A 27,446-nucleotide genomic window follows, 5' to 3' on the forward strand; every position below is an offset into this window, starting at 1 on the left:
TTATGAGGAAGAAACCTTGAGAGGAACCAGACTCAAAAGGGGAACCCATCCTCATTTGGGTGACATCAAGAAGGTGATCATAAATCTTTAAGCAATACAGAACACTGAAGAGTGAGACATATCATGAGCACTGGAGTGTAAGATTATGTAATAATGATCTTTCTACAGACTTATACAGTCATTGTGGTTATAAAACTAGGAGCTACTGAGCAACTCATAAAATAGCTCAACATTTGAGATCGTCACAGATCCAACACCAGCTTCTCCATGCCAGAGCCTTTAAACACTCTAGGAGGTCCAGTATCAAGAGAAGCAGGGGAGAGAAATGAGCATAGCTGCTGTTCATGATATTAACAAGCACAAGTCGATCATGTGCATTTGATCAGATGTACTGGAGCAGAAGGTTATGATGTGATGTGTGTTATGTGTAGGCTTTGCTAAAAAGATAAGTTTTTAATCTACACTCAAACTGGGAGAGTGTGTCTGAGCTCTGAACACTGTCAGGAACACTATTCCAAAGTTTAGGAGCTAAATGTGAGAATGTTCTACCGCCTTTAGTGGACTTTGCTATTCTAGGAACCACTAGAAGTCTGGAGTTTTGAGATCTCAGGGAGCATGACGGATTGTAACGTGTTAGAAGACTACAAAGATACATTGGAGCCAAACCATTTAGTGTTTTGTAAGTAAGAAGCAGTAGTTTGTAGTCGATTCAAAACTTAACAGGTAGCCAGTGTAGGGACGATAAGATTGGGGTTATATGATAATTTTTTCTCGATCTTGTGAGAACTCTGGCTGCCGCATTCTGGACAAACTGTAGCTTGTTTATTAATGATGCAGGACATCCACCTAGTAATGCATTACAATAGTCTATTCTGGAGCTTATGAACACATGGACGATATTTTTTTTTTACCAAAAAATAAACAAACAAACAAATAAATAAATAAATCACAGGCATCTTTTATCAATGATTTATTTTAGATTCTAATTATTTGAATCTGATGTTCATTATTAAATTCATCGTTACCTTTATGGAGTTTCACACATTTGCTCACAATTTACACACCTTTACATTTATGGCATTTGGTAGACACCCTTATACAGAGCAACCTCCAGATATCACAGTTGTACAGCAGAGTAAATGAGGGTGAAGAGCCAAGGGCCCAACAGTGGCAGCTTAGATTTGAACACATTCTGATCAGAAGGCCAACCTCATATCCACTGAGCTTCCCCTACCTCGGTTTTCTCCAAGACAACTATTTATATTACCTATGTTTGTAAGTTAGTGCTGTCCAATTTAATTTAATTGACCAGTCATATTAATTAAACTGTACACAGTGTATAATACATTTTTAATAATTTCCACTGCTGTAACAAAATAAAATATCACAGACCATCTGGCTCTGGTCCATAAAACCTTCTTTGAGAGCCGTTGTTTTGAATTTTGACAGTAGTGATATTTGCAGGTGACATGTAGGTCTATGCTTTTCTCCAATGTCTATCAATCAAAGCTGAACTTAAACTTGAATCTTGAACTTGATGATCAACAAGAGAAAAAAGGACTGTTGTTAAGCCCAAAAAAGTTATATAATGTGCAACATTCACATTTTTCATTACATGTCATTCAACTGTAATAAAACCTTCTTATATTGAGTGAATCATTGTCCATTTATGCTGCAGAAAAAGCGCAATCAGGGTTGTGGCCCAGTTTTTCAAGTGGCACTGCAAATTCGGAGTCCCAGTCTCTTTCGAATACAGCACTCAGCTGTCCCACTAATGTGTCTCCAGGTGAGGGGGAATGCGAAACATCCTGCGATATCACTAAACCGACACCAGCAGTGGTGTTAAAGTAGTCAGCGGACCAGTTAGAGGTACCTGTGAAACAAACATTTGAAATGTCTAGATTATCTAGAGATGGTTTAGGTAATGTCTATTATGTTTATACACACCGATCAGAGATAGCATTAAAACTTATTGTTCTTAAATTTAGGAACTGACTGTTCACTCGATGCATAATATGTCCCAGTCCACGAGAGATGACATTGAAATGAGATAATGTTATTAATTTCACCTGTTATTGGTATTAATGCTTTGACTGATATGAATGAGAAAATAACGATGCCTCACTCATTTCCTTTTGCCATTGACTGATTTTACAAAAATAAATTATATATATTGAAAGTCCACAACTTACCTACATAAGCCATGCTTTCTGTCACCATATATTTGTTGTGATTGACTCTGGTATAAGGAATGTTAGTCTCGTTACCCAGCGGGACGATGTAGAGTTTCTGTGGAATGTGAAAATATTGTGATCACATGTTATTTTACTGTGAATGTACCTGAAGTGATGGAACACATCAGAAAATCCCCTAAAGGTCCTGTAAATCTTACCACTTCTATCCTCATGCTGTAAGATGCAGAGTTCAGAGCACTGAGGGACTTGAGAAAGGGGAGTACGGCGGAGTCGCTATCACGGCCACAACTGACCAGGAGACGCACCGTAACATTCCTCTCGAACACTGACCGTATTAGTGCATTTTCAATAACTGGCCAGTACCTAATCAACAAACAAACAAATAATAATAATGCAGTCCTTTTCTAAAATAAGGGAGAAAAAAACATAACATTCATGTTTAGTATGAGGGTTACCTGTGATGGTAGTAAAACTTGGAAGCAGGAAAATATTCCATAACTGCTACATGAATGAATTGCTCTGCCTGGCTGACCACAGACATGATAGCATCCAGGTCTTTGGTGCGTGACTCCGGACAGAACGCAGGAGGGGAATTCTGAGTTAAGGGGAATTAGGAACTGTCAAAGTAGAACAAATACTGACCACAAAATATCAAAATATATTCTTTTTTCTTGTTTCTAAATAGTCAACAATTGCCTTTTTAGACTTTATTAGGAGGAATACATACAAATGTATACAGTATATGGCCAGAAGTATGTGGACACCAGACCATCACATTTATATGTTCAGTTAAATTTCTATTGTTAATATTTTTATTTCTGTAAAGCTGCTTTGGGACAATGTTCATAGATAAAAGTGTTATACATAAAACATTCATTTGTATAAAGACACTGGCCCAATGAAGCTTTACAAAATACATTTAGAATGAAAAAAATAAGAATTGATCAATATAAATAAACAAAGTTTATCACTATAAAATTATTCCTCATGAGCAAACCGGAGGAAGTGGTGATGAGGAAAAACTTCCTGAGATGACACAAGAAAGAAACCCTGAGAATAACGAAACTCAAAAATGAAACCGATAATTATTTTAGAACAGATTTAGTTCCCCCATCCACCTTTTCTGTAATAATAACCTTCACTTAGAATTTTACACAGATTGGGATTACTTCTCTTTTAAGTCTGGTTTTTCTAAGGTTTATTCCTCATGTCACCTCAGGGAATTTCGGGAATCCTGGCACACTGTCAGCGTTAAATTTAATTAAATTTAATCCCAAACGTGTTCAGTGGGCTTGAGGTCAAGGCTCTGGGGTACTACTCTAATCTTGGCAAACCATGCCTTTAAAGGAGCCTCTTAGTTTGATTAAAGAGAAATCTTAATATTACATGAGAAAGACATTATAGTCAACTGTGTGCTTCTTACTTTGTGACAACAGTTATTTGATGAATCATATACAGGTTCAAAGATCAGGCATCCACATACTTTTGGCCATAGAGTGCATCTTCTTCTTCCATAGAGTGCATAATGTTATCTAAGCAATAACTAGAGATGGAAAATTAAATATTCATACATTTCTCATTTTGAATATGCCATCACACAAATATACATAAGCCTAAAAATAGCATAATGTGCAATACAATGTTTAGTAATGTTGAGACATTATTCCAAATAGTTGCAATGTTGCTCAATGTGAGTTGTAATAATCAGCTGCCTAAAATTCTGCGTGATCTCGGACTCAACCTCAGGCAAACTATAAATTGCACAACAATGGCAATATATTTCATGTACTTAATCATTCAATTAATGCGAATGCTTAAGCAAACAGCAACAACAACAAAAAAGCAACAGAGAATATTACCGAGATGTAAACTTTACTTTGCACATCACTAAGGTTCACATGAAGAGGCTGCTCTTTATTGATGGATGTGTCATAAAAAGGGGGCCAGGGAATTGGGATCGTAGCATTACTGTGACCCATAACCCAGTAAGACTGGAAGATCTTATGGAGGTCTGTGGCCAGACTGGTGCAATTGTAAATCACTACTCCAAGTTCTTTCACCTACAATGAAAAAAATAAATTAATAAATAAACCCCCCCCAAAATCTTTGATTAGCTGGTTTTTACCATGCTGCCAAACATAAAGCTGACACTTCGTTTTGATTTCTATACCTGCGTTAATGCTCTCCAGTCCATGTTGGCGCTGCCGATGTAGATATGTTTCCTGTCCACAATCCAGAATTTACTGTGAAGAATTCCTCGTGTCAATTTGCCAAAGTTAATTCGCCTGACCTGCACTCCTATAAAAATCAAAGCAAAAGTAAAGTCTCATTATGGACAGAATGTAAAGTCATATGTAAAGGCAGTATCCAGCATATACTTTGTTCCTGACCATTTGCTCTCAGAACTTCCAGGTCCGTCGACTTGGTCGCCACAGAAGGGAAGCTGCTTACAGCTCTCACAGACACGTTTCTTGCTGGCAGGGCTTTTAATTGTTCCAATATGTCTCGACCCTTTTGCACAAACACACATGGAGCAACACTGATTTTTGGCTGTCACACTTCAATGCATCTCATCTATTACTAAAAAGCAATGGCTAAAGAGTAAAGGTGTTATTTTTAAAAAACAGTTATTAGCAAATCACTTTCATTATAATAATGCAGAGCCTTTATAATACATTTTCATTTTATAGTAACAACTATAACAGGAAAGTTTTAGATATTATTATATTATTCAAAAATTACTGTTGATATGATGCAGTTTCCTGGTAGTAAAGAGTCTCTAAAGTCAGCACTTTGTTACAGTCTGAGCAAAAATTTGAAAGTACAAAAGTGTCTATAGCTTTGTGGCATGTTTGCCTTAATAATAAACAAAAGAAAAGATATGCTGTTTTGGTAAAACAGCAGCATAAATTAACTGCAAATATATTACATATACAAAATGCGGTAGTATCATTTATTAATGCTTTTCAATAGCATTTTGGGTTAATTGCTGTGGCATAAGCAGAATGCAACATTTCATGATATTCATATTTCCAGATGATTTTGTCAAGCCAATTCACATCATTCCAATATTCCTATAAAAATTAACCTAAATAAATTAACGATAGGCAGGAAATAACTTACATTCCATTTACAGTATAAAAAGCTTTTTTTTATATAAACATTGGACACTGAAAATGTAAACTTTCATTTCACATGAATGGTGTATCCAGGTTTTAGGTCATGGAAGGTCAAAACATTAGGACAATTATGCAGACATTTCAATAACCCATTTCTTCTTTAGTGCAAGTTTAACAGCTACATGATGGTATTAATGCACTGACTTTATAGTTCCTCTCACTACATACAGTAGTTCAACAATACAGTAACAAATTTAACTTCTGTGAAGTCTGAAACGAATAGCATACTACTCACAAACTGGTCAGTGGAAGACTTGACTCCGATATCCTCACCAGTAAGAGACCAATAGAACGATGCTATCTCGATTTGCTCGGCCGCTGTGGACAGAAGATCTTTCCAGGCCTTATACGTCGGTACTCCAAAAGTGGCATTGGACCCATAATCCATCCATAAAGGAATACTCTCAACCAAAACAACCCTGTCCAATGGAAAGTCACATTTGAATAAAGAATAATAAAAAAGTAAATACAGTTATTCTAGAATAATATATAGAATTTTTTTTTAATAAAAAAAACAATACACCAATTAAGAAACAGCCTGTTCGAACTGATGAATTGCATGAAAACTGGATTTGTATGCAGAGTAATTCAGTATAGTGGCCTAAACTGAGTGATGACCAATTCCACTTTGTTTACTTTAAGCTTGAGATTTTTCCAGAAAGTCAGCCTGGTGATTTCTGCAGGGATATGGCCTCACCTGCACTCATTTACATGATCACATTGTTCAGCATGTGGCTCTGGCTGACACGCGGTGCTCTGATTCACCGCGTTGTTAATCTTTTCCTCATTTTTCATCTCCTCTAGCAAAGCAATGGCAAGTAAGCCCCCTAGGATAATCAAACATCCAGTGGCCAGTAACAATGTTTTAACTCCACTCGAGCGCTGTAAAATATGCAACCATATAATAACCTCAGGGTACATGTAAAAAGAAAAACACAAAAAAATCCACTATACAACCATGAAACCAATAAACAATAAAATCTCCTTACCTGCTTATTGGGAACATAATTGTCATGTAAAGATTTGTATGGAGAGGACAATTCATAGTCCTCTTCAAATGTAGAAGAAAATGATCTGTAGAATTTAAAAAGTGACCCTTATTAGCATAATTATTTTCTTTTTTCTCCAAAGTAACAAAAGATAAACGAAAAAACTTACGAGTACATGGTAACAGCAGATGTCCAGTGCACCTTTTCTTTTCTGTGAATTAGTCACAAGGACTGTAATATTTACAGCCACCAGAGCCTCTATTCTTATTATTCTTCCTTGTTTCAGTTCTGCTTTTAATAAATGTAAAAAAAATATCTAAATTTATAATACACAAGTTAAATACATCTGTCTCTTTTTTCTATTTAAGATCTTACATTTTCCCATATCATGCCTTCAACAGACTGTTCAATTGTCCAGGTTTCACACATTGAAATATGAAGAATTGAACAGTACACATTGTTTTTTAATAGGATGCTATTGTCAGTCTTTAATCTTGGGGGAAATCCTACAAAATTTCCAGACACCACATGAAATAAAGTTTAACACGGTTGCAGGAATAAAGTTAATAGTGGCTTCTCTTTTCTATTGATTGGCAAAAAGTCCACAACAAGGCCCTAAGTAAATTTACTGTATATCAGACAATCAAACACAATGGCAATTCAATAACATAGTAATCAGAAAAGGTTTAACCACACATTATTTTAATTTCAGTTTAATTTTGGAAAAAAAAAAACATGCACAGATTTACATTATATACAAAATAGTAATTTTGAAAAAAAAATATAACAGTAGCCCACAATCAGATCTTACATTTTTACAGAAGTGCCTCAGAAAGGCTTCAACATCAAACCACAATCTATTTTTTTTATAGTAGTGCTAGAATGACAAAACATCACCTGTCTGAGGTGTTCACTGTTTTGCTGTATTTTGGCTAATTCTACATCTGGACAGTTTCAAGATCACATCTGTGGTTATGTCAATATAGAATAAGCCTTTAGCCCTTATGTTTGAGTATCCATCTGTCCTACAACTTGTATCAAATTCATACTTAGAAGTCAAGCACTTATGCACTTTTGCTGGGGTCAGGCTAGATTTTAAAAACCTCTTTCACTCATTTTCAATCATTTTAATGCATTCAGCAAGTTAAACATTATCTGTTTCTTTTAAAAAGGAAGTGAAAGCAGTCTAATATTAGAGCGGGACCAGAACACAAGACATCTCACAATCAGTGCAAACAAAACATAACATTCGATTGGTTAGCTTTCAAATACCTTATACTGAAGGTCGGCGAGTTGTTACACGTTTGTCTTAATCAAAATAACAATCATAAGCTGCTATCAGTGATGACTCTTGAAGCTGTTACAGAAACAACTGTAGCATACGGTTTTCTTCTTGGCTTGATTTGTACAGTTATGTTTCCTTTCCCCCCACTGGATTTCATATTTCTCAAAATGAAACTGAAAGAATTCACACTGGTGTAGCAGGGAGGGGCAGTTCGACACAGCTGGAACTGCATATTGCCATTCTACATGAACACTTCAGCATTAATAAACAGGCAAATGTCTTCAGTGTTTCAATTTGATATATTTAGCATGTCTATTACTCTAACTTCTAACGGCTACCATCAGTACAGACAGGGAGAGAATGGCAGAATAACTATTGATTTGGTGTAGTGTATATAAACAAACTGGCTTTCGACTGTTCAACAGAAAATTGAAAGGAATTAAAGTGCATACTTCGTTATTCATGGCAATGCAATTAAGATAAAACAAATACACCCATGTAATACATTCTTTAATGATCCAATCATATAAAACACCCTAAATAATGTTGAATACTTTATTTAATTATTATACCACCTAATAACAATCATTGGGGGAAATAACAAAATGAGTGAAGTCAGACAGTGTCATTATAAATATTATACAGTACAAGTTTAACACCCACAGAAGTGCCAGTACCTAATACTCCCAATACCCAGCTTAAAATATTCAGTCTTGTATTGCTGTGCTAGAGATGCACATTCACGCACATATACACACACGTGAGCACATACACTAACACGCGTGCAAAGGGACACATTAATACCAAACCCCAGTTTTAAGGCTGTCAATAACAGATCATTGGTCACTAGTGTACAAGTGAGCAGCTTTTATACACATGGTGTAGAGAAAAGTAGAAGACGAAGGACTTCCTTTCTCCCATACTACAGAACCCTACCATCATTCCCCCGACCATAATGACGAGCAGAAGCTGAGGGGCCTGCAGCCCGCTGAGAAGCAGTGGCTCTTGAGTCTCGGGGAGAAGCTCTGAAGCCGCTTAGACCTGCTGTAGAGTGGCTTAATACAGGTGAAGACTTGATCAGATTTACATTTCCACTCGGTTCAATGACAGTGTTGATGACTGCAAAGGAAACAGATGGTGGTGTTATTGCTATTTATCTGATAATAATGTGTTTTATTTAGATAGCAATAATTTCTTCCCTCAGCACAGCAGAAAACCTGATCTTTATCTCAAAGATACTAAGAAAGTTAGTAACTCAGCATTTATGCCGAAACCTACATACTCGTAAGTGGTAAATAGACTTCTTGCTTGTGCTGCTTGACCTCAGTGCAGCTTTTGACATTCTCATACTATTATTTTTCGTAGAACAAAAAAAGCTCTCAACTTCTCTACACCTCCCCATTACTTTTAATGTATATATACACCACCAAATTAAGGGTGCATTTAAATGGACAGATTCATTTTAATAAAAACATTGAGATCAATTGATTTCAGTAAAAGATGCTTAAAAAATGCCATTTGTTAAAAGTGCGATAATCAATATTACCTGACCTTTCTATTTTCTAAGTTTCTATTACACCATATCTCTGATAGCAATTACAATCACAGGTGTATTTTGAAGTGCTCATGCTAAAACATGATTGCTTTTAGACAATAGTTAATATTGTGAAACTCAATTGTGTCACCAGAAGGAAGTCTTCAGAAAATAGTTTTCTGATTTCTCAATAATATGAGATGTATTTTTTCCCCATAAGTTCAGGAGAAGGAAGAAAGAAAAAAATCTGCTGTTATATAAAAGCGGTGATTCACACAACTCCACCTAAATTGTTTTTTTTTTTCTTCACATATACTACTTAATAGAGCATCCAAGACATGCTTGAAACCCACAAAAGAAAGAAATGATACATGAATCACTGACCTTCTAACCGCTTCTGAATTCCTCTAAGATCTCGGATAATAGACATGATCTCCTAAAACGAGAAGTAGTGTGTTAAGAAGTTAATGGAACATATACACATAGATCTACAGCGAAATAGACACAGAATATAAAGTAACCTTGTTTGGACTTTCCAATGGTGGAGAATCATCAGCAGCATCGAGCATGGTCTCTATTTCCTCCCACACCTCTGTCTTATTATAGAACAGAAGTCTGAAAGAATACAGAATGAAAATGATTTGAACTTATAAAAACATATAACAAACAACATTAGACACATTCTAGGGGGCTTGTTGTGTCACACACTCATGCACATTTAAACAGGTTCACCCTTGTCTATAAGAATAAGGCTATTAAAATTGTCCTTTGTGGACAAAAATGGTGGGAAGCCACAGCAGTAGTGAGGATATGCAGGTGACTGATAACAGTATGACAGTGTGACTTTTATTGCATTATTGTTGTTTGAAAACACCTTTTCAATGTAATATTAAAGCATGGGTCCTTGTTCTTCCTGTACAGAGGTAAATAAATAATTGAGTGATCAGAAATTGGGAGGTCCATATTTGGTAATGGAGAACACTGTAATGCAAATCTAAGGTCACAGAGAACAGCACAGTTATAGAGTTGTTCTATGCTGCTAAAAGTTAAAGCTAAAACACACTCATGCTCATCAGATATGCACCCGAACTTTAATAACATACTTGATCTTCTCAGTCAGTTGCTCAGTGTTTACTCGGATAGCCATGGAAAGCTGCGAGACAGGATTCAGCATCGAATTATCCAGAGCAACCTGGAGCCGAAAAGAAGAAATAAAATGCAGGACTACAAACAGAAAATAGTGAACAAAGGGCAGAAAAGATTAACATGGGGAAGTTAAAATACCTGTTCCTGATTCCAGCTTCGCTGTTTGAGCCCTTGATCATGAACAGTCAGATCAGGATTCCTGCACACAGCTGAACTTTGGAGAACTTTAGAGTAGTTTATGCTGGGGTCAGGAATCTGCTGCCGTAACTGCAAGAAATTAAAAATATATTTTATAATACCCCTGTGTGTGGTCATGTGTAATGCACACAATTGGTAGACAATAATAGAAAGCTGAAGCATCCTTTCTTGTATTTAACCAGACAGTGTTAAAAGCATCTGGCAATGTAAGAGACTACAGTAAAAAGAGCTGTTACCTCCTTGCCAGCTGAAACAGGCTCCACAGCATCAGCAGATGCAGTATTCTGAGTTTCACCATCGCCAGCAACATTATGAATTTCCTGCGCCAGTATGGCCAAGTCTTTAGCCAGGTCCTGACTCAGCCTTCAACAAAACCAAATAAAATCAATTCAAATCAATCAATTTTTACAACTAAATTACAGCATTATTTGTTTAGATACATGACATGAGAAGCAATACTTTAATTTGAATCTTGATAATGTAATCAAATAATTGATCATTCATAATTTACAAATTCAGAGTAAATAAAATCAATAAGGCTTACAGTAAAAAATATAAAATTGTCCATTCACTACAAAAAAAAAAGCTACTGTTAAATTATTCACTTTTTGAATTCAAATTCCAAATACAGGTAGTCGTCGACTTACAACCTATGCAACTTACGACCATCCGACTTTACGACCACAATCGCTAGCCGCGGCATACTTTATTATTTTACCAGCTTCCGGCATCATTTCACAGTACTGTACATATAGCCTACTCTACTTATGACAAAATCGTGTTACGACCGATTTGTCGGTCCCAATTGTGGTCGTAAGTCGACGACTACCTGTACTCAATTTCTGGTCAGTTCCTCCCACACTAGGTAACTCTAACCGATCACACATCTACCTAATAGGGTAACATTTCTACTAAATAATTCCTGCAAATCCCTTGCAACCCAGATGTTACTTACTTAATGGTTATTTTGGTAATCTCTTGTGCTTTTGCATTGGTTGTGTTCACAAGCCATGTTTTGAATACGTCTCCCAAAATATCTCCCGAAATCATTGATTATATGTGACAACTTTTTGACCAGCTTTTGTTACCTGGCAATCTCTGCACTATGAGTTGTCCAGTTCTGGAAGTTGTCGCTCTCATGTCCTTCTCCTTCAGATTCCCTGCTTCTTGATGGTGGGCGAACCTGGTTAGGAGTCTGTGTTCGAGAGCTGTGCAAGGCTCCTGAATGGTGGGATCGTTTATTTTTAGCAATGCTATGGTTAGATTCATACTCTTCCTCTGAAGTGGAGGCGTAGTCTGAGCCCTTCTGACGTCTCCTGGAGCCTTGCCCCAAGAAATTTCATTAGGGAGAGAGAGGAACACCAAGGCAAGTAGTAAAGAAAGGTGAAGGACAAGAAAGAGACCAAATATATGAGGAAATATACCAATGTCAGAATGCCACGTTAAACAGGAAAAAAGGGGTTTTAAAGTGACCACTAAGTGCTCACATAGTCAAAGGTTGCAATATGCAGACCACTGAAAGTATAACAGTATGAATGTCACTGTTTAATTATTATTAATTAATCTTTGAGTTGCTTTGGAGCATTAGTCGAATCATCCTTAATATTTGCAAACCAGTAAGTGCATTTCTCAAAACAATTTGTACAAACAGCACAACACATTGGATTTCTTGCAAAAGCCTGTACTTTTCTCAAAGTCCTTAATTCGTCGCACAAAAATAAGAATTTGTATCAATGAACAAATTGATGCCACCAGAATAACAAGTACTTTTGTAATTGTTAACAAACAAGATGTCATGTTGTCAGCATGATGCTGCACATTTTCAATATTTCCTGATATAAACTACAGTCTGGATCACAATGACTGAGAATGGGCTGAATTTCTCTTGTATGGCATCTATGAATTTAAACATAATTATTTATTTATTTGATTGCATATTTGATTTATATTGTTTGCAATAGACCGAACAGGATTCACACTTTAACTGTACTGTAATGTGTTTTGGGGGTTAAGACGTTTTAGGTGAAACTAGTATAATATATTTTGCAATAGTTTTTAATGAAGTGACTACATGATGTGGAGTTTGAACAAGCAGTTTTGAGAATTTAAGTTCTGATCTGAGAAATGCTCCAAAACAACTGACAACTAATCATCTGGAGCACTAGTGAACAAACTGTTAGTTACTGACCTAGCTGTGCAAAACATCAAGTTACACAGAATTACTAGGTCAAGGAAAAAAAAGGTATAATCCATGGGTAGTATAAAGGGAAAAAAACTAAACAAAAAAACAACTAAAACACTATTTTAAGGAACACGTAAAGGGGTTTTAAGGTCTTTAGTCATAAATACATGTATTACTGCATAACTCAAGATCTGATTTGTATAATTATTAATGTGGAATTGTTTTGGATAATTACATACGAAATGTGAAATAAATACTATAAATTCTTGTTATACCACCTACTTATAATGAACAAATATTAAAATCTAGTAGGTTTAGTTTATATGTGTACAGTGGGAGAAATTATTATTTGATCCTCTGCTGATTTTGTGAGTTTTTATGTTAGGTTTATTTTAACAGAAGACAATATAAAAACTAGGGTTTGACTTTTATACACATAACGAGTTAATATTAGGAGCACTTTCTTAAAGGCACAGGAGTAATTTAGGGGTGTGGTGGTCAGGATTCTTGCTGGTTGGTAGAGGATCAAATGCTTATTTCATTCGATCAAATACAAATGAATTTATATATATATATATTATTAATTTATTATTTTTTATAGTCCTTCTCTCTCTGTTAAAATATACCTGTTAATTTCTTTGTAAGCGGGTGCATTTGCTAAATCAGATCAAATAATTATTTTCCCTGTTGTACTGTAAAACATGGCCCATAAATTGACAAACTTTAACAATAAAGTAAAAATACATGACACATAAAGTATAAAGTGTAGTCATTTTATAGCCTTTTCATCAAGAAAATTGAAGGTGAATATAGATTAATACCATAGCTTAATAGTTTGAATAATGAGTATTTAATATATTATTGTGTAGTAATGCTAGTATTTATAAAAAAAGAGCTGTATATGAAATAACAATAAAAAAAAAAAACATTCCCCCTTTGTGTGTTCCTCAAAATACACTGTTTCCAATTCTGTCTCCAAAAAGAAAACAAATCCACCCCAAACACAATACAAACAAATAGCGAGCGAAAAATTTATGTGGATAAAATATAAATGTAGTATGAAAGCAAGTAGAGTTGTTTAAATATAAAAAAATACAATGAATTAAAAGGATGGGGTTACACTCACTGGCTGTACTGCTGGCATATTTTGCACTGCTGGACCGCCCACGGATGATTGGTTGCCTGCCCGTAGTCTCAGAACCTCTCTGTGTACCATTCTTGATGTCAGGTACCGAAGCTTTACGTGCCGAGTAAGCAGGCTCGGCCTCTGAGCGGTTGGAAAAGCCAGTTCTACCAGCCGAGGACTCCGAGTCGCTGGGTGTAGTGAAAGAGCTGGTTCTCCTTCTCGGGAGAGCCAATATGTCTAGCCGAGAAAGCCTCTTGCTCTCCTGAGTTCTAGTGGAAGAAGAAGTGGCATCAGAGTTCTGAGAGGTGCGGTCAGTCTCTGTACTATCTTTGTCAGAGCTGTCACCCAGGCGGGTACGGCGGAGCATGGATGTTCTTGTAGGTTTCGGTGCAGAAAGACTGCCAGAGCGAGCTAGCACTTGGCTCACTGTCCCTTTGAGAGATCTCCTAGAGCTTTCATTCCGAAGGGGGATGGTGTACTTTCTATGAACTGGTTGAGAGCTAGACTCCTGGTCTGAAACAGCATCAGACGACTGATGCAAAGTGGAGCTCTGAGAGGTCTTACCTGATTCCTTATAATTATTGTCTCTTGAACTGAGCCTACACTTCCCAGACTGAGGATGGCCAGACGTGTTCTGCTCTTGAGCATGCTGACTAGCAGGTTTTCTCCCCTTTAGCAGGTGACTGAGAATCACTGGCTTTTTGGCGGCAGATACGTCAGAATTCTGACCACTAGGCTGGCTGACTGTACTAGACGTGTCTACATCTGATTCTCCAGACAGCGAGTCCTCCAGAGGGCATGCAGGGCCACTGTGCTTCTGCATTTGAAGTTTGGTCTCTAAAACAGCGAGCGCATTCTCTGTGTCTTTAAGGTAAGACTGAGTATCTTGGCTGCACACACCTTTGAATGCATTTGTATCATTGATACATTCTGGACTTGAAATATGGGGCAATTTCATAAAGTGAATGTCATCGCTGGACCGATGCTTGGTAAAACTCTCTTGTCTGATGAGTGGCACAGCATTTTCCATGCTTGTTAAAGCATCCTTGCCAGAGGTGGAAACGCTGAAATCACCAGACTGGCGACTGCCATACTGTCTAGTTATAGTAGCTGTAGAGAACTTTGTGGTAGTATCTTGATCCTTCACATTTTGATTTGCCAATAGATCTTGTTTAGATGCCTCAGCTTTAACCTCTGACCAATTCTTTCCTGTTTTTCCAGCGCTACTTTTTCTAACCTGGTCTATGATGGAGCCATCATCTGATTTGCTAGCATCACTCAGACTGTCTGGATCAAGATCATCTGTGACATACAGTTTCTGAGGATCTTTTCGCGAAGAACTTTGTAGGTTCCTCTCCACATTGTCGTAAGTCAGGTTAGAAGCTGAATGTACATGAACACTAGGTGCTTGCATTTGCCCCTCCTCTCTTGGGCGCAACTGAGGTAGAAATCGTTGTGCTCTGAAAGTCTGGCTGTCCTCTGCCCCCATGCTCTCGTTGGCTCGGGTATGCACAGACCGAGGAACGACAGCTGAACATCAGGTTAAAAATATATTAAAATGATTGCTTTGAATACAGTATGCAGATATAAAAATAAGAAAAAGGATGTCTTGCTGCTACCTGAAAGATCCATCTGTGTAGAAATGTCAACTTGTCCTGAAATTGGACCCGAGACAGAATAGCTGTCAGCCAAACTGGCCCACCGTGAAACCCATTTACTGTCCCCAGTAGTCAATATCATTGACCTTTCCTGTGAAATGAGGAAAAAATGACTACATGGATGCATTTAAATCCAGTAAAACACATTTATTTAATACATGTTAATATTTACCACCAATATCAGGCAGCTTGAATTAGGAATCAAAGCTAAATATTGAAGTAATACTGATCAACATGTTCACTAGACACTAGTCAATAAAAAGGCACTAGCCTAAAAGTATTTGTCATATGATTTGTGGCACCCACCACCAAATAACCCGTGTGAAGAAAAGAAGCAAAGGCTGCTTCCAAATCACAAACATTGCTTCGAGAGGATCCCGAAAGAAAATTTAAGCAAAAGCGGTTATAAAATGAAATAACAGAGGCCAAGCACCAGAAGATAATCATGTTTTGCTATATTATCAACACTGATAATAATAACTATACAAACTGCACTGTCACTTTCCTCAACATTAACAAAAAAACAGCAAACACCACACTCAATAAATCACTGTTTCTGCACTTTGACATGACATTTAATGGGTTAACTTGCCTAGAAGTGCAGATTCAGCAAAAACCGAAGTGCAGATGTTATAATTCCACATTAACCTTAAATTTGCAACAATTATCAGTAATTTCATATAGCTGATTGGACAATATGAAGTCATATGAAGACTCGTACTGTATTTTGGAAATAAAAAAACGTTGGATTTTAAGATGTTTATAGGTCCAATGCAAAACTAAAGGATATGAGGACATTGCTACTGCATTAGAGATTAGTGAAAAAAATGTGTACACAAATTTTTAACAAAGCAAAAACTCTGTCTATGCAGAGGCAATAAATAAACTTGAAAGATGCTTGGCCCCTTTGAAATATGGAAAAATAGTGGAACGTTAGGCCAGTGGTTGATTAATTGTTTGACAGACGGACCCGTATTTAAAATTAATATTTAGAGCCCAGGTGTAATGTTACCTGTGCTGGACCCAAGGCCGGGTCACTACAGCCTGGGTTATGACCCAGAGTAGGGCCAGGACTATTCTTACTAAGTGGAAGGCTATCCTGGGCCTCTCTGTCACCCTCTACAGACCTAAACACTGTTTCTGCTGATGGCTCAGGGCACTCAAGAACACCAAACACCTGTCAGGAGCAAAGGATGTGTGAGTTTCCATGGGCTTGCAAAAGGCTTGACGAACAGAACAAACTGAAAGATGATAGTCATTTTGATTTAAATGGGTTACAATGCAGACTTACATTGTGACTCACAAAAAGCCACCACGATCACATACGGTATTTCACAAAAGTGAGTACACCCCTCATATTTCAGCAACCATTTTAGTACATCTTCTAAGGGAAAATACTATAGAAAAAAAAGTGGATATATTTTAGAGTAGTCAATGTGCAGCTTGTATAGCAGTATAGATTTACTGTCTTCTCAAAATAACTCAAAATACAACCATTCATGTCTAAATAACTGGCAACGAAATTGAGTACACCTTAAGTGATAGCAGCTGTATGACGTGTAACTATACAAAGCCACATCATCTATTAATCACATTCATGTTTTTGTCTGCTTAACAGGACCATACATATTTGTGTATCTTGTATTAGAGCAGTTAAGATTTGTTGCTTTGAGTACAATTCTCTCATACTGACCACTGGATGTTCAACATGACACCTCATGGTAAATACTCTGAGGATTTGGGAATTAGAATTGTTGCTTTCCACAAAGACGGCCAAGGCTGAAGAAGATCAGTTACACCCTTATACTGAGTTTCATGGATTGCAATATTCTACATTCTAATAATAATAATAATAATAATAATAATAATAATAATAATAATCATAATCTTTATTTTATATAGTGCATTTAAAAGTAGCATCTCAAAGGCTTTCCAATCATAAATGAAAAAAAAAGAAAAAATAATACAAAAAGAATTAATAATAATAAGTTACAGTAATAAGAAAAATAATAAGTAACTAAACATAAAAAAAAAAAAAAAAAAAAAATTCACATATAAGCTTAAATCTTAAAAACGTGTTTTTTTAAAAGTGAGTACATTCTGAAGCAGAACATGGTGCCATCTCTTCAGAAACTGGTCCGAAGGGCAGTTTTACAACATAACGACCCCAAACACACCGCCAAGGTGACAACTACCTTACTGAGGAAGCTCAGTGGCCAAGTACGTCTCCAGACCCTGACCCTACTGGGCACTGGTGAGTTATGTTTAGAGGACAGTAAATCTGTACTGCTACACAAGCTGCCCATTGACTACTCTAAAATATATCTAAGATTCATTTCTATAGTATTGTCCCTTGAGAAGATACAGTGTAACCCCTGTGTATGAGTGCCTTGTAGTATGAGAATATCAGTGTATGAGCAGTTTTACTATTAAAAATCTTTGTAGGAGTTCGAGCAGATTTCGGGAAGACGAGCATTATTGTGTTTCTTGTGTGAATATTGTGCTTTTTGTCTGTTTTTATAGTGTTTTTGTTTTATTTCACTATAAATTTTGCATCATGGGTCCCAAGAAGTGTAGTGTTTGCTCTGGAAAGAACGTTGTAAAAAGAATAACCATTGAAATAAAGAAAGAAATTGTAGAAAAGCATGAACGTGGTGTACACGCACAAGATCCTTATCTGCAATAAGGCATGTCTAGTTTAACAGTAAGTACAATCATAAAGAACAAAAAGCTTTTTATTTCTTTATGTTTATAATGTAACAAAAGTACAAACATAAAAAGTAATACAAGTATATTTGAGTGTTAAATTGGGCATGAAACATTTTTAAGGGCTGAAATAAGAGAACGTCTAAGGTCTGGGGAGGAACTGAATGCTTTTACATAAATTCTAATGGGAAAATAAACATGCAAGTAAGAGCATATGGGAACACGAGCGGTTTTCAGGAACAAATTTATCTCGTACACTGAACAAAAATATTCGCAAAATTTTGTCTCGTTATGCGCGTGAAGCTTTGTTATACGAACATCACGCTGGTATGTTGGTTCTTTGTTGCACGCTTCCCAACCCGGCGAAAACAGCCAAGAAGTTTCATTAGATTGAAGACAAGTTAAAAAGAAGTGATTCAAAAAACCTACACTAAGTAAAGAGAGTGAAAGCCTTCCTGACATCATAATGGAAGGCAATTCCCCTCTTTCCCAGCAGTAACCCCTATCCTCCACTCCGCCTCGTCTCCCTCACACCAGCACCGACTCTCCTCCAAGCTAAACAGTGTACTTTTCTTTACATTTAAGATTATTGTTGTTATAATATACAGTAATTTAACAAATATCACAGATAAATGTATTATTATACTGTATTACTATATATTGTAATGTATTTTTAATTTTACATGAACATTTCCTGGAATGCATTCTCTGAATTTACATTATTTCTTAGGGGGAAATTATACGTATATATGTATATATATCATTATACGTATGATTTGGATTGAATATACTTATCTAGAACAAATTTCATTCACAAATTCGGGGTTCCACTGTATACTAAAATTGTTGCTGAAATGTGGGGGGGTGTACATACTTTTGTGAGATACTGTAAATACTCTGAAGAAACTCCCCCAAAAATTCTATTACACAAAACATTTTAAAATATATATATATATATAAAAATCTATTTCTGAATAATTAATAAAATAATTGTAATGCATTGTTTAACTTTAAAGCATGCAGCTGAGGAAGAGGACAGGTTCCCTTTTAAGTCTGGTTCCTCTAAAGGTTCTTCCTCATGTCATTTGTGTAAGATGTTGCTCAGTGCAGATCTGAATTTATACCCGGATTTTTGTAAAGCTGCTGTGTCACGATGTCCACCGTAAAGTGCTACGTAAATGTAAATAATTTAATTTGAGCGTGCACGCCTCCTGAGGTTTTACAGAATTTATATATTTAGCTATGTAAAACATGCTAATCATATTAAGAAATGAGTTGTTTAGCTCAGAAACATGGGCGAAACACCGTGACAGTCGGGAATCATTACTAATATTGTAACCCATTCTGCTCAATGAAATGATTTTTTAAGGAAGTTTGTTGCAAAAGAAAATCTGAGCACAAGAAAAAGAAAATGCAAGCAGAAGCGCACTTCCAATTCCACTAACAAGCAGAGTAAACACAAGGGTGTACATGCATTCCTGCATCAGAGCAAAAGAAATGTGAACAAAACATTTGCTCCATTATTTGACAGTAAAATATGTGTAAAGAACATACCTGATCAATCATGTTACGTGCCTCCTCCACCTCTTTATTGGGTCCCTCTGTGTCAACGGTGTAGGTGCCAGTATCACTCAAGGTGTCCTCCTCTTCTTGCCTGGAACCCTTAGGGGTCTTTCCAACTGTGCAATTGGTAGATGTGGGTGGAAGTAAGGTTTCGGAAGGTTCTAAATGTTGGGAAGATGATAAAACATAAGTCTGATCCATGGCTGAGGGTTGAGACTGGGTAGAATTATCTGCTCTCACTGAAACCATGTTGGAAGCCTTTGAGTGCGTAGAGGATGAAGATTTCCCAGACTTCACAGTGGAACTGGATTTTGATACCTTGAGAAACTCGCTCATAAAATCCAATGCCATTCTGGATTTGCGCCCCACGCTTGCAAATGGTTTTGAGGAAGCTGAGCGAGAAGAAAAGTTCGAAGTACTGCCTAGAATATCACTCTTCTCTCTTCTCAGCATTCCACCTCTCTGAGAACCTTCAGAACCTTTAAGAGGTACAGTAAACCGCTGAGTGGGTGTGTTCTGCACAGCTGAGGAGCTTAAACTCTCTCCAGATTGGGCAGCTCCCTTTGTCTTCTCTGTTCTTCTTTTAAGAGCGGCATGGGATTCTGCTGGAGACATGTTGTTGGTAAAGGAGTGAGATCGACCCCTGGGAACGTCATCATCAAGTAAATTGATGACAAAAGCTTGTTTGGGGTCCTTTTTAGGTTGAGTTTGACAGCGTGGTGTAGAGGTCATGGGAGGTTCCTCTTTCTCTGGAGGAGTGAAAAGATGCTGAAGAGGTGGCTCTCTTGAGACGTCCGGAGAATTTGAGACAGGATCTTCAGAGTTGCTTTGTGTTCCATCCTCATGCTGGTGTCCATCTAGCAAAGACAGCTGCATCAGCATGACTCATTGTATGACACCAAAATACAAGCACATCCCTAAACTAACAAATATATATATATTTTTAACCCTTATGATAACCGCTGTACTCCAAACCACATAAATGTAAATGTATTAAAAAGGGAAAGCTGAAATAACATACTGACATACATATTCTTTTGCTATGATACCTGAAATGTAGTTTTGGTGCATCCCATTTCTCACATTGAGATGTTTCTACACTTTCAGGACACCTGTGGCACACGCCCATCTAAATCAGGGCAGTGTTGCAAAGATGGCTGACCTTTCGTACACCCCTAATTGACACATACTCCTTTTCTTTAACACTTTGAACTTGGATGTATCCAATTTCTCTTAGAGAAAATTGACTTTAAAAAAGTGACTTTGATTCTTGAATGAATGAAGGATGAAATTAAAGTAAAGTATGCTGAAATAAATAGAGGTTAAGAAGTATAGCTTTAGAAAATTTTACATTAAATGTAAAACACACACACTCACACTTATATACACATTTCCTCATAAGTCATAAATAAGGTCTTACAAATGTAAACTATTTAATTTTTCCATTTATTTAAATAAATTTAATTTGTGCCAATTTAAATGAATACTCAATTTAATTAAAATAATTTAAAAGTGTATTGTATTAATTAGATTCATTCTATTTTATTTAAAAAATATATATTTAACATTATTTTATATAATATTTAACGAAGCAGGCTTCTTATTTAAAATGCTTTAAAAATGTAAACTGTTGTTTACCAATGTTAATTATAATAAACTGTGTTAATTAAAAAAAAAAAAAAAAAAAAAGACAAGCAATTTTGCTTTTCGCATTTCTTCCCTCAACTGTACCGAAATTTAATCGTGACTTAAAAACCGAGGTACGTACCGACCTGTGAATTTTGTGTACTGTTACATCCCTAATGTTGATGTTATTTATTTTGCATTTTAAAATCTAAAATATATATATAAAAATTATATTTTTTATATATATATATATAAAATGTTGCAGACCATGAAGGGGCTTAAACATTTCTGAATGAATATGCACACACAAACACACACAACACACACAAACATTTCAGGCTCTTGTCTGAAAAACAGAAAAACTGCAATGTTAAAATGTATGGAATTTTTGTTGGGATGTTCTCGGTATCCCTGGTCACTAGAGCAGTCAACCTCAGAAATGTAAGGACAAAAAGTTACTAAATCTGTCCACAAAGGAGATTTGTTGCAAAAAGAACATTTGCGCCCCCCACTGTTGGGATTACACACATATATATTATATATTATACAGTGGTACCCCGCTTATCAGCCTTAATCCGTTCCTTAAAACCGGTTGAAATGTGAAAAGGTTGAAGAGCGAATTTACATGCAATATACAATACACGCACTAAATTGTTATAATGACCTCTAAATAACACTTTATTGTTCACAAACTGAAGTATAATTTACGATAGATGCTCTCTCCACGAAGGCTGAGGCGGAACTGGAAAGATCCTGTCCCTCACTCCACGTGGTTCGGGGTAAAAAAAAAAAAGGGTCGATAAGCAGGCATTTGGTCGTTCAGCGGGCGCAAATTTTGGTCGAAAAACTTTTCGCTAAGCGAAAAGGTCGATGAGCGGGGTACCACTGTGTAAATATTTATTAGACACACGTGTGTATATATATATATATATATATACACACACACACAAAATCTTTTTACCCTTTTTCTCTCAATACCAGTCTCCATTGCCACTTATGAACAGTAGTGTAATCGTACACACTTCTATTCATTGAACGCTTCTCATTTTTATCTGAAATTGCTTTGAGCGGGAATTGTGACACAATCCCCACAACCCTAATTAAGGTAAAGCATTACTAAAATTTAACAAATGAGTGAGTGAGATTTGTCCAAGCGCCAATGTTCAAGGCTCTCATGACAAGCAGGGTGGTTATTCAGCCCAGGTGTGTCTGATGCTCTTTAATTTACATACCCAAACACTGTGGATCACCTAAGCATTGTCATCTCCTTCTTGCATCCTGACTGATAAGTGTAAACTCACCTACTACCATTCAGTTGGGTATTTTTGTGGTGTATTTTTTAGATCTTCAGTCTGCATATTTGATACATGTTGCTGATGCACATTTTAAATAAAAAAAATTAAATAAAAAAAATAAATGCACCCAAGGGTGTCATTGTCCCTCACTGCTGTTCTAAATAGACATTGAAAGCAAATTTCCAAAATTTTAACAATTTCAATTTTACTTTCAACAGTATTGTAACTTACCTTTCAGAGTGTTTTTGTTCATGGAAAGGTCACTCTTGGTGGTGTAAAGATCATCTGATTGAAAATGTCTACTTATCATGCTTGTGTCAGTCTGCACCAGCCAATCAGCCACCTTGCTCTCTGATGACATCACCTCTGTTGGAGCACCAAGTGACTCTTTGCTGGGGTGCTTGCGTTGACGGAAGGAGAATTTCGTGACGTGGTCTTTGATTTTAATCTTTCCGGGAGTGCCATCATCAAACTCAATGGTGAAGGAGGCATGGCTCTGCACTACAGGGGGTGTTGATGGCACTTTATTGACTGTGTCTTTTGTTGGGATCACCTGGACCTCTTGCTCGGTAGTTTTAGGCCTTGATAGCAATTCCTTGGTGGTAATTTCAAAGTAGTTTGCATCCCTTCGATTGGAGTAAATGGTCTTTCCATGTTGTTCAGAGGGGGGTCCATTAGCCTCTTGTTTGGAGCCTTCCTTCTGTTTTTCTGTGAAAAGACATTTGCATATAAAGATCAGTCACAGACCTAGTATACTTTATATTGTAATCCAGTGCTAATTTATTATAAATATACATGTATATTTACACAGAACTGAAATTAGACAGAAGCTGCCTAAATAAGATTAATCCGTATTTCTCTCTCCCTTGCCACAGTTGCCACTGGCACACTCATTAGGCATAAACTTATTAAGAACAAACTTATAGGCACTAAACTTCCAAATTCAAACTTTATAACCCTTTTATCTCTGTGAAGATGCACTGGGACAATGTCAAGTCAAGTCCATTGTTATAAGCACTATACAAACTAAAATGAATTCAATTAAATACACAATATAGCCAAAAGTATGTTGACACCTAAATATCACATTCATATCTTCTTATTTCAGGTTTCTATAACCTTCTGGAAAGGCTTTCCATTAGATATCACATGGGATGTGTGGATTTGTCCAGTCATCCGAAAGAGCATTAGTGAGGTCAGACACTGAAGTTGGGAGAGACATCATATGCTTCCATCTTTGTGGCAAAAAGGCACGCACAGGACTATGATGGTCAGGTGTCCAAATACTTTTGAGCATACAGTAAATCAATGCAGACTGTAATCTTTCCCAAAGCCTAACCTGTATTTTAGGGGTATATAATACATATAATGTATAATAGTAATGCAGATCTTGCAGTGTGTTTGTTCGAATCCATGGCTGGGTCACAGAATGTACTACACACTCTGAGAAATGCATATGAGAATGTCCTATAAAACCAGAGAAGGCAGATTTGAATCCTGCCTCAGAAAGAAACAATCCCCCTCTCATTCAGCTGCAGCTTAGACGGCTGCTAATTCCTCACAAGACTGTGGCTTTGCTGTTAACAGAACAGTCCTTAGTCAATAAGCCTTTCTTTTCACCCGTGTTTTACTAGAGGGCAGTTATGTCAGTGTTATAAACCAAAATGATCACAATAGCAGCAATGCTATTACAATGTGAAAGCTTTGCTGTATAGTTAGAAAGTTACAGACCTGCATTACTGTGATTGCTGCCTGATTCACAGTGTTCACCCTTGTGATCTTCGTCTTCACCCCACCAAGAGGGCTGGCCGTATAAAGGAGTGGGCTTGAAGACCGGTGGCTCTGTGAGTGAAAGAAAAAAGTGATAAAGAAAATGCGAGGGAAAGAAATATAGAAACCTTCAACACAAATTTCTAATAAAAAAAAAAATACAAATAAAAACTCCTATATCGCCAATAACAGGTTGCACCAGCATCTTCACTACATTTATTAGGAAACATGACTTTTCCAGCCGTACGTGGTTCCTCCTCAAACTTTTACCACAATGTTGGAGGTGGACAATCGTATATTTCAACGAAAAGACAATTGAAAGGGAAGGTGATATCTACACATGTAGAAACATCAACAAACAGCTTACAAAAAACAATTACCAGACAGGTAAAGATCATCATGACAAACTTTGACTTGACAATGCCGCTCTGAAAAGTTTGTAACGCTTTCATTGGCTTGTAGATAGTTTGATGTTAAAAGGCAAATGGGGGAATGTAATTGTAAAATGGCATGTAAAAGTAATGGCAGAAAAGACAAATGACAAATGTGAGCAGAAAGTCAGATGGAAAAGTGTTGTTAGGAAAAATACAGAAAGTCAGAGTCTATACTGATTGGGAAAATTGTGTGTGTGTGCGTGTGTGACCTAATAGACTGATAGGGAGAGTGTGTGACACTGATACAGAAAAAGAACTGAGAGTGTTACACACTGTGTGTGTTACATGTACAGGGGCTTTAGGCCAGTTTTTTTTTTTTAGCAGTTGAGGTTTAAGGATCCAAGCCAGGCTCTGAACATTGCCTTTTGCAAATGTAGGGAATCTTTAAAAAATTTTGTAAGAAAAAAAAAAAAAGATAAGTCTGTGGTGAGTTTACTGAAAATAATGAAAATAGCTGAAAAGTTTGAGGTTCTACTTTTCGACTTCAGTTATATAAAATTGTGGGTCTCAGAATATAAATAATAATAAACTTTAACAACAAAACAAAATAATAGCTACAGCATTTATGCTGCTCAGACACACATGGCAACTGATCTGACCCAGTTAAAAGCAAAATAATGACGTAATGCTGGTTTGACTCGGTGGAATCCTCTCTCTGTCTACACAAAAAGGCATGGCCTGTTGTCCATCACAGCTGAAGTGCCATGCAGAGCAAACAGTGTAACACACTGGCACTATGTAGCATGAACAGGTGGACGCTCTACAAAGACGAACAATAGCTGGTTAACTGATAAAAAAAACTCACCAATTTACTTTATTATTTAAGTTACTTTAATTTCTTTTTTTTACAAGTGGATACTATGGAGTATTTTTTTTTTACTGAACACTGAACTTATACATGTCATTCAGAACTGAATCAAGGTATGTATGCAATCTAACACTAGCTCTTTTGGGCAGGGCTGGGCAACACCCAAGTGTGAGTCAGTGAACTATATTCCACTGAAACTGCTATAAGAGACACTACAAGGATTAACCACAAGCATAGAAAAGCACAACATATCCTTTTTAAGGTTATGGTAGACATAAAAATTGGTTCAAGTCTGAAGCCAAGATTAGACACTTGAAAAAGACAAGCCCTGAAGTAAACTTCGTAAAACTCCCCAAAAATTCATATGGCAGTCTGAGAGACACAAAGGATGTCGCTGTGGTGTCAAATTATAGTAGAAAATTTGTCAAAAATGTGTTTTTTTCTCTCTATAGCATGCTGTCACACCTGAAACTTATAATAACTTGTAATTATTTTGCCAAAACATACAACAGTGAAATGCTTCGCTGACTGCTTTGCTGATACCTTCATAAAAAAAGAAGATATGTTGGGCTGCTAACAAAAGAGGTGCGTTACTCAAAAAAATCTCGCAATTTAGTGTGTAACCACATAGTGACTGTCACAATATTCATAATGCTTGTGCACTGCAATCAAAATGTCATTTTCTCTCTTTTCATTTATGGACAATGTTACTTCCAGTTGAGCTGCAATAGAGAAATACATTGCAGTTTTCCAAACTTCGTACTTATAGTAGAGATAGCAAATTTACACTATGTAAAGAGTTTTCCCTCAAAATGCTGCCACAAACACACAAAAAAGGAAGAGAAACAACCTGTTTTTCTTCCAAAAGGTAGGAAATATGACAGGACGATACTAAACAAATAGACATAACCGAATCCAAATCTCACAGGGAAGTGTTCTACTGCACTGAGTTCATAAAGTTCAGCATTAGTATTGTCATGCAGACATCACATTTATAAGTGTGAGACTAGCAGACACAGCAGATGGGGAAACAACTATAATCACTGTGTGCATGAGCTATACTCAATACATTCTCTTGATAGAAAAATGCTCGCTGAAAAAAAGACACAAGCTATTTTAGTGTTCTTCTTGTCCAATGCTAACAGAGATTACAAAAAAACAAGCAAGGAGTCCAAAAAAACTAAATACCATTAGAATTACATTCTGCACTGTAGCCTCATACTTGTTGTTTTGTCTGGACTCAAATCTAATGTTGGAACATTACAGTGCTTTACACACTTACATACATCCAGAACAATGTTCAGACAAAATATAAGGAAATTATAACCAAGTTATCAGTCCCTTTACACTATACACACACACACACACACACACACACACTCACCAGCCACTTTATTAGGTACACCTTACTAGTACTGGGTTGGACCCCCTTTTGCCTTCAGAACTGCCTTAATCCTTCGTGGCATAGATTCTACAAGGTACTGGAAACATTCCTCAGAGATTTTGGTCCATATTGACATGATAGCATCACACAGTTGCTGCAGATTTGTCGGCTGCACATCCATAATGCGAATCTCCCGTTCCACCACATCCCAAAGGTGCTCTATTGGATTAAGATCTGGTGACTGTGGAGGCCATTTGAGTACAGTGTCATGTTCAAGAAACCAGTCTGAGATGATTTGCGCTTTATGACATGGTGCGTTATCCTGCTGGAAGTAGCCATCAGAAGATGGGTACACTGTGGTCATAAAG

The 27,446-nt window shown here is 36.7% G+C and overlaps 2 protein-coding genes across 6 annotated transcripts in view; both read right to left on the reverse strand.

Moving 5' to 3' along the window:
• Positions 1–957: 957 nt before the first annotated feature.
• LOC124389840 (5'-3' exonuclease PLD4) lies at positions 958–8,050 on the reverse strand. Of its 3 annotated transcripts, none has more exons than XM_046855372.1 (12): positions 7,636–8,050; positions 6,533–6,574; positions 6,364–6,448; positions 6,072–6,256; positions 5,610–5,793; positions 4,586–4,706; positions 4,366–4,493; positions 4,055–4,255; positions 2,651–2,790; positions 2,393–2,558; positions 2,193–2,289; positions 958–1,873 (listed from the first exon to the last, which is right to left on the reverse strand). In XM_046855372.1, the coding sequence occupies exons 2-12, from the start codon at positions 6,538–6,540 to the stop codon at positions 1,668–1,670; spliced, it is 1,521 nt and encodes a 506-aa protein (XP_046711328.1). In that variant the 5' UTR covers positions 6,541–6,574; positions 7,636–8,050; the 3' UTR covers positions 958–1,667. The 3 variants fall into 3 exon arrangements, with proteins under 3 accessions (XP_046711328.1, XP_046711326.1, XP_046711327.1); XM_046855370.1 differs by having other exon boundaries at positions 6,533–6,651; XM_046855371.1 differs by having other exon boundaries at positions 6,533–6,654.
• A 139-nt stretch (positions 8,051–8,189) lies between these two features.
• cep170ba (centrosomal protein 170Ba) overlaps positions 8,190–27,446 on the reverse strand; it is a 30,734-nt gene continuing 11,477 nt past the window's right edge. The window contains exons 7-19 of one of the 3 annotated variants that reach the window (XM_046855368.1): positions 24,414–24,524; positions 22,914–23,390; positions 19,753–20,618; positions 16,505–16,669; positions 15,454–15,583; positions 13,835–15,364; positions 11,615–11,747; positions 10,763–10,889; positions 10,467–10,595; positions 10,286–10,374; positions 9,704–9,797; positions 9,567–9,618; positions 8,190–8,767 (exon numbers count right to left, since the gene is read on the reverse strand). In XM_046855368.1, the coding sequence (XP_046711324.1) occupies positions 8,571–8,767; positions 9,567–9,618; positions 9,704–9,797; positions 10,286–10,374; positions 10,467–10,595; positions 10,763–10,889; positions 11,615–11,747; positions 13,835–15,364; positions 15,454–15,583; positions 16,505–16,669; positions 19,753–20,618; positions 22,914–23,390; positions 24,414–24,524 (4,100 nt within the window). In that variant the 3' untranslated portion in view covers positions 8,190–8,570. Of the gene's footprint in view, positions 8,768–9,566; positions 9,619–9,703; positions 9,798–10,285; positions 10,375–10,466; positions 10,596–10,762; positions 10,890–11,614; positions 11,850–13,834; positions 15,365–15,453; positions 15,584–16,504; positions 16,670–19,752; positions 20,619–22,913; positions 23,391–24,413; positions 24,525–27,446 lie in introns of all 3 variants that reach the window. The other 2 variants (XM_046855367.1, XM_046855369.1) reach the window with 2 other exon arrangements.

This window comes from Silurus meridionalis, chromosome 8 (assembly GCF_014805685.1).
Source record: "Silurus meridionalis isolate SWU-2019-XX chromosome 8, ASM1480568v1, whole genome shotgun sequence".
NCBI lineage: Eukaryota > Metazoa > Chordata > Actinopteri > Siluriformes > Siluridae > Silurus > Silurus meridionalis.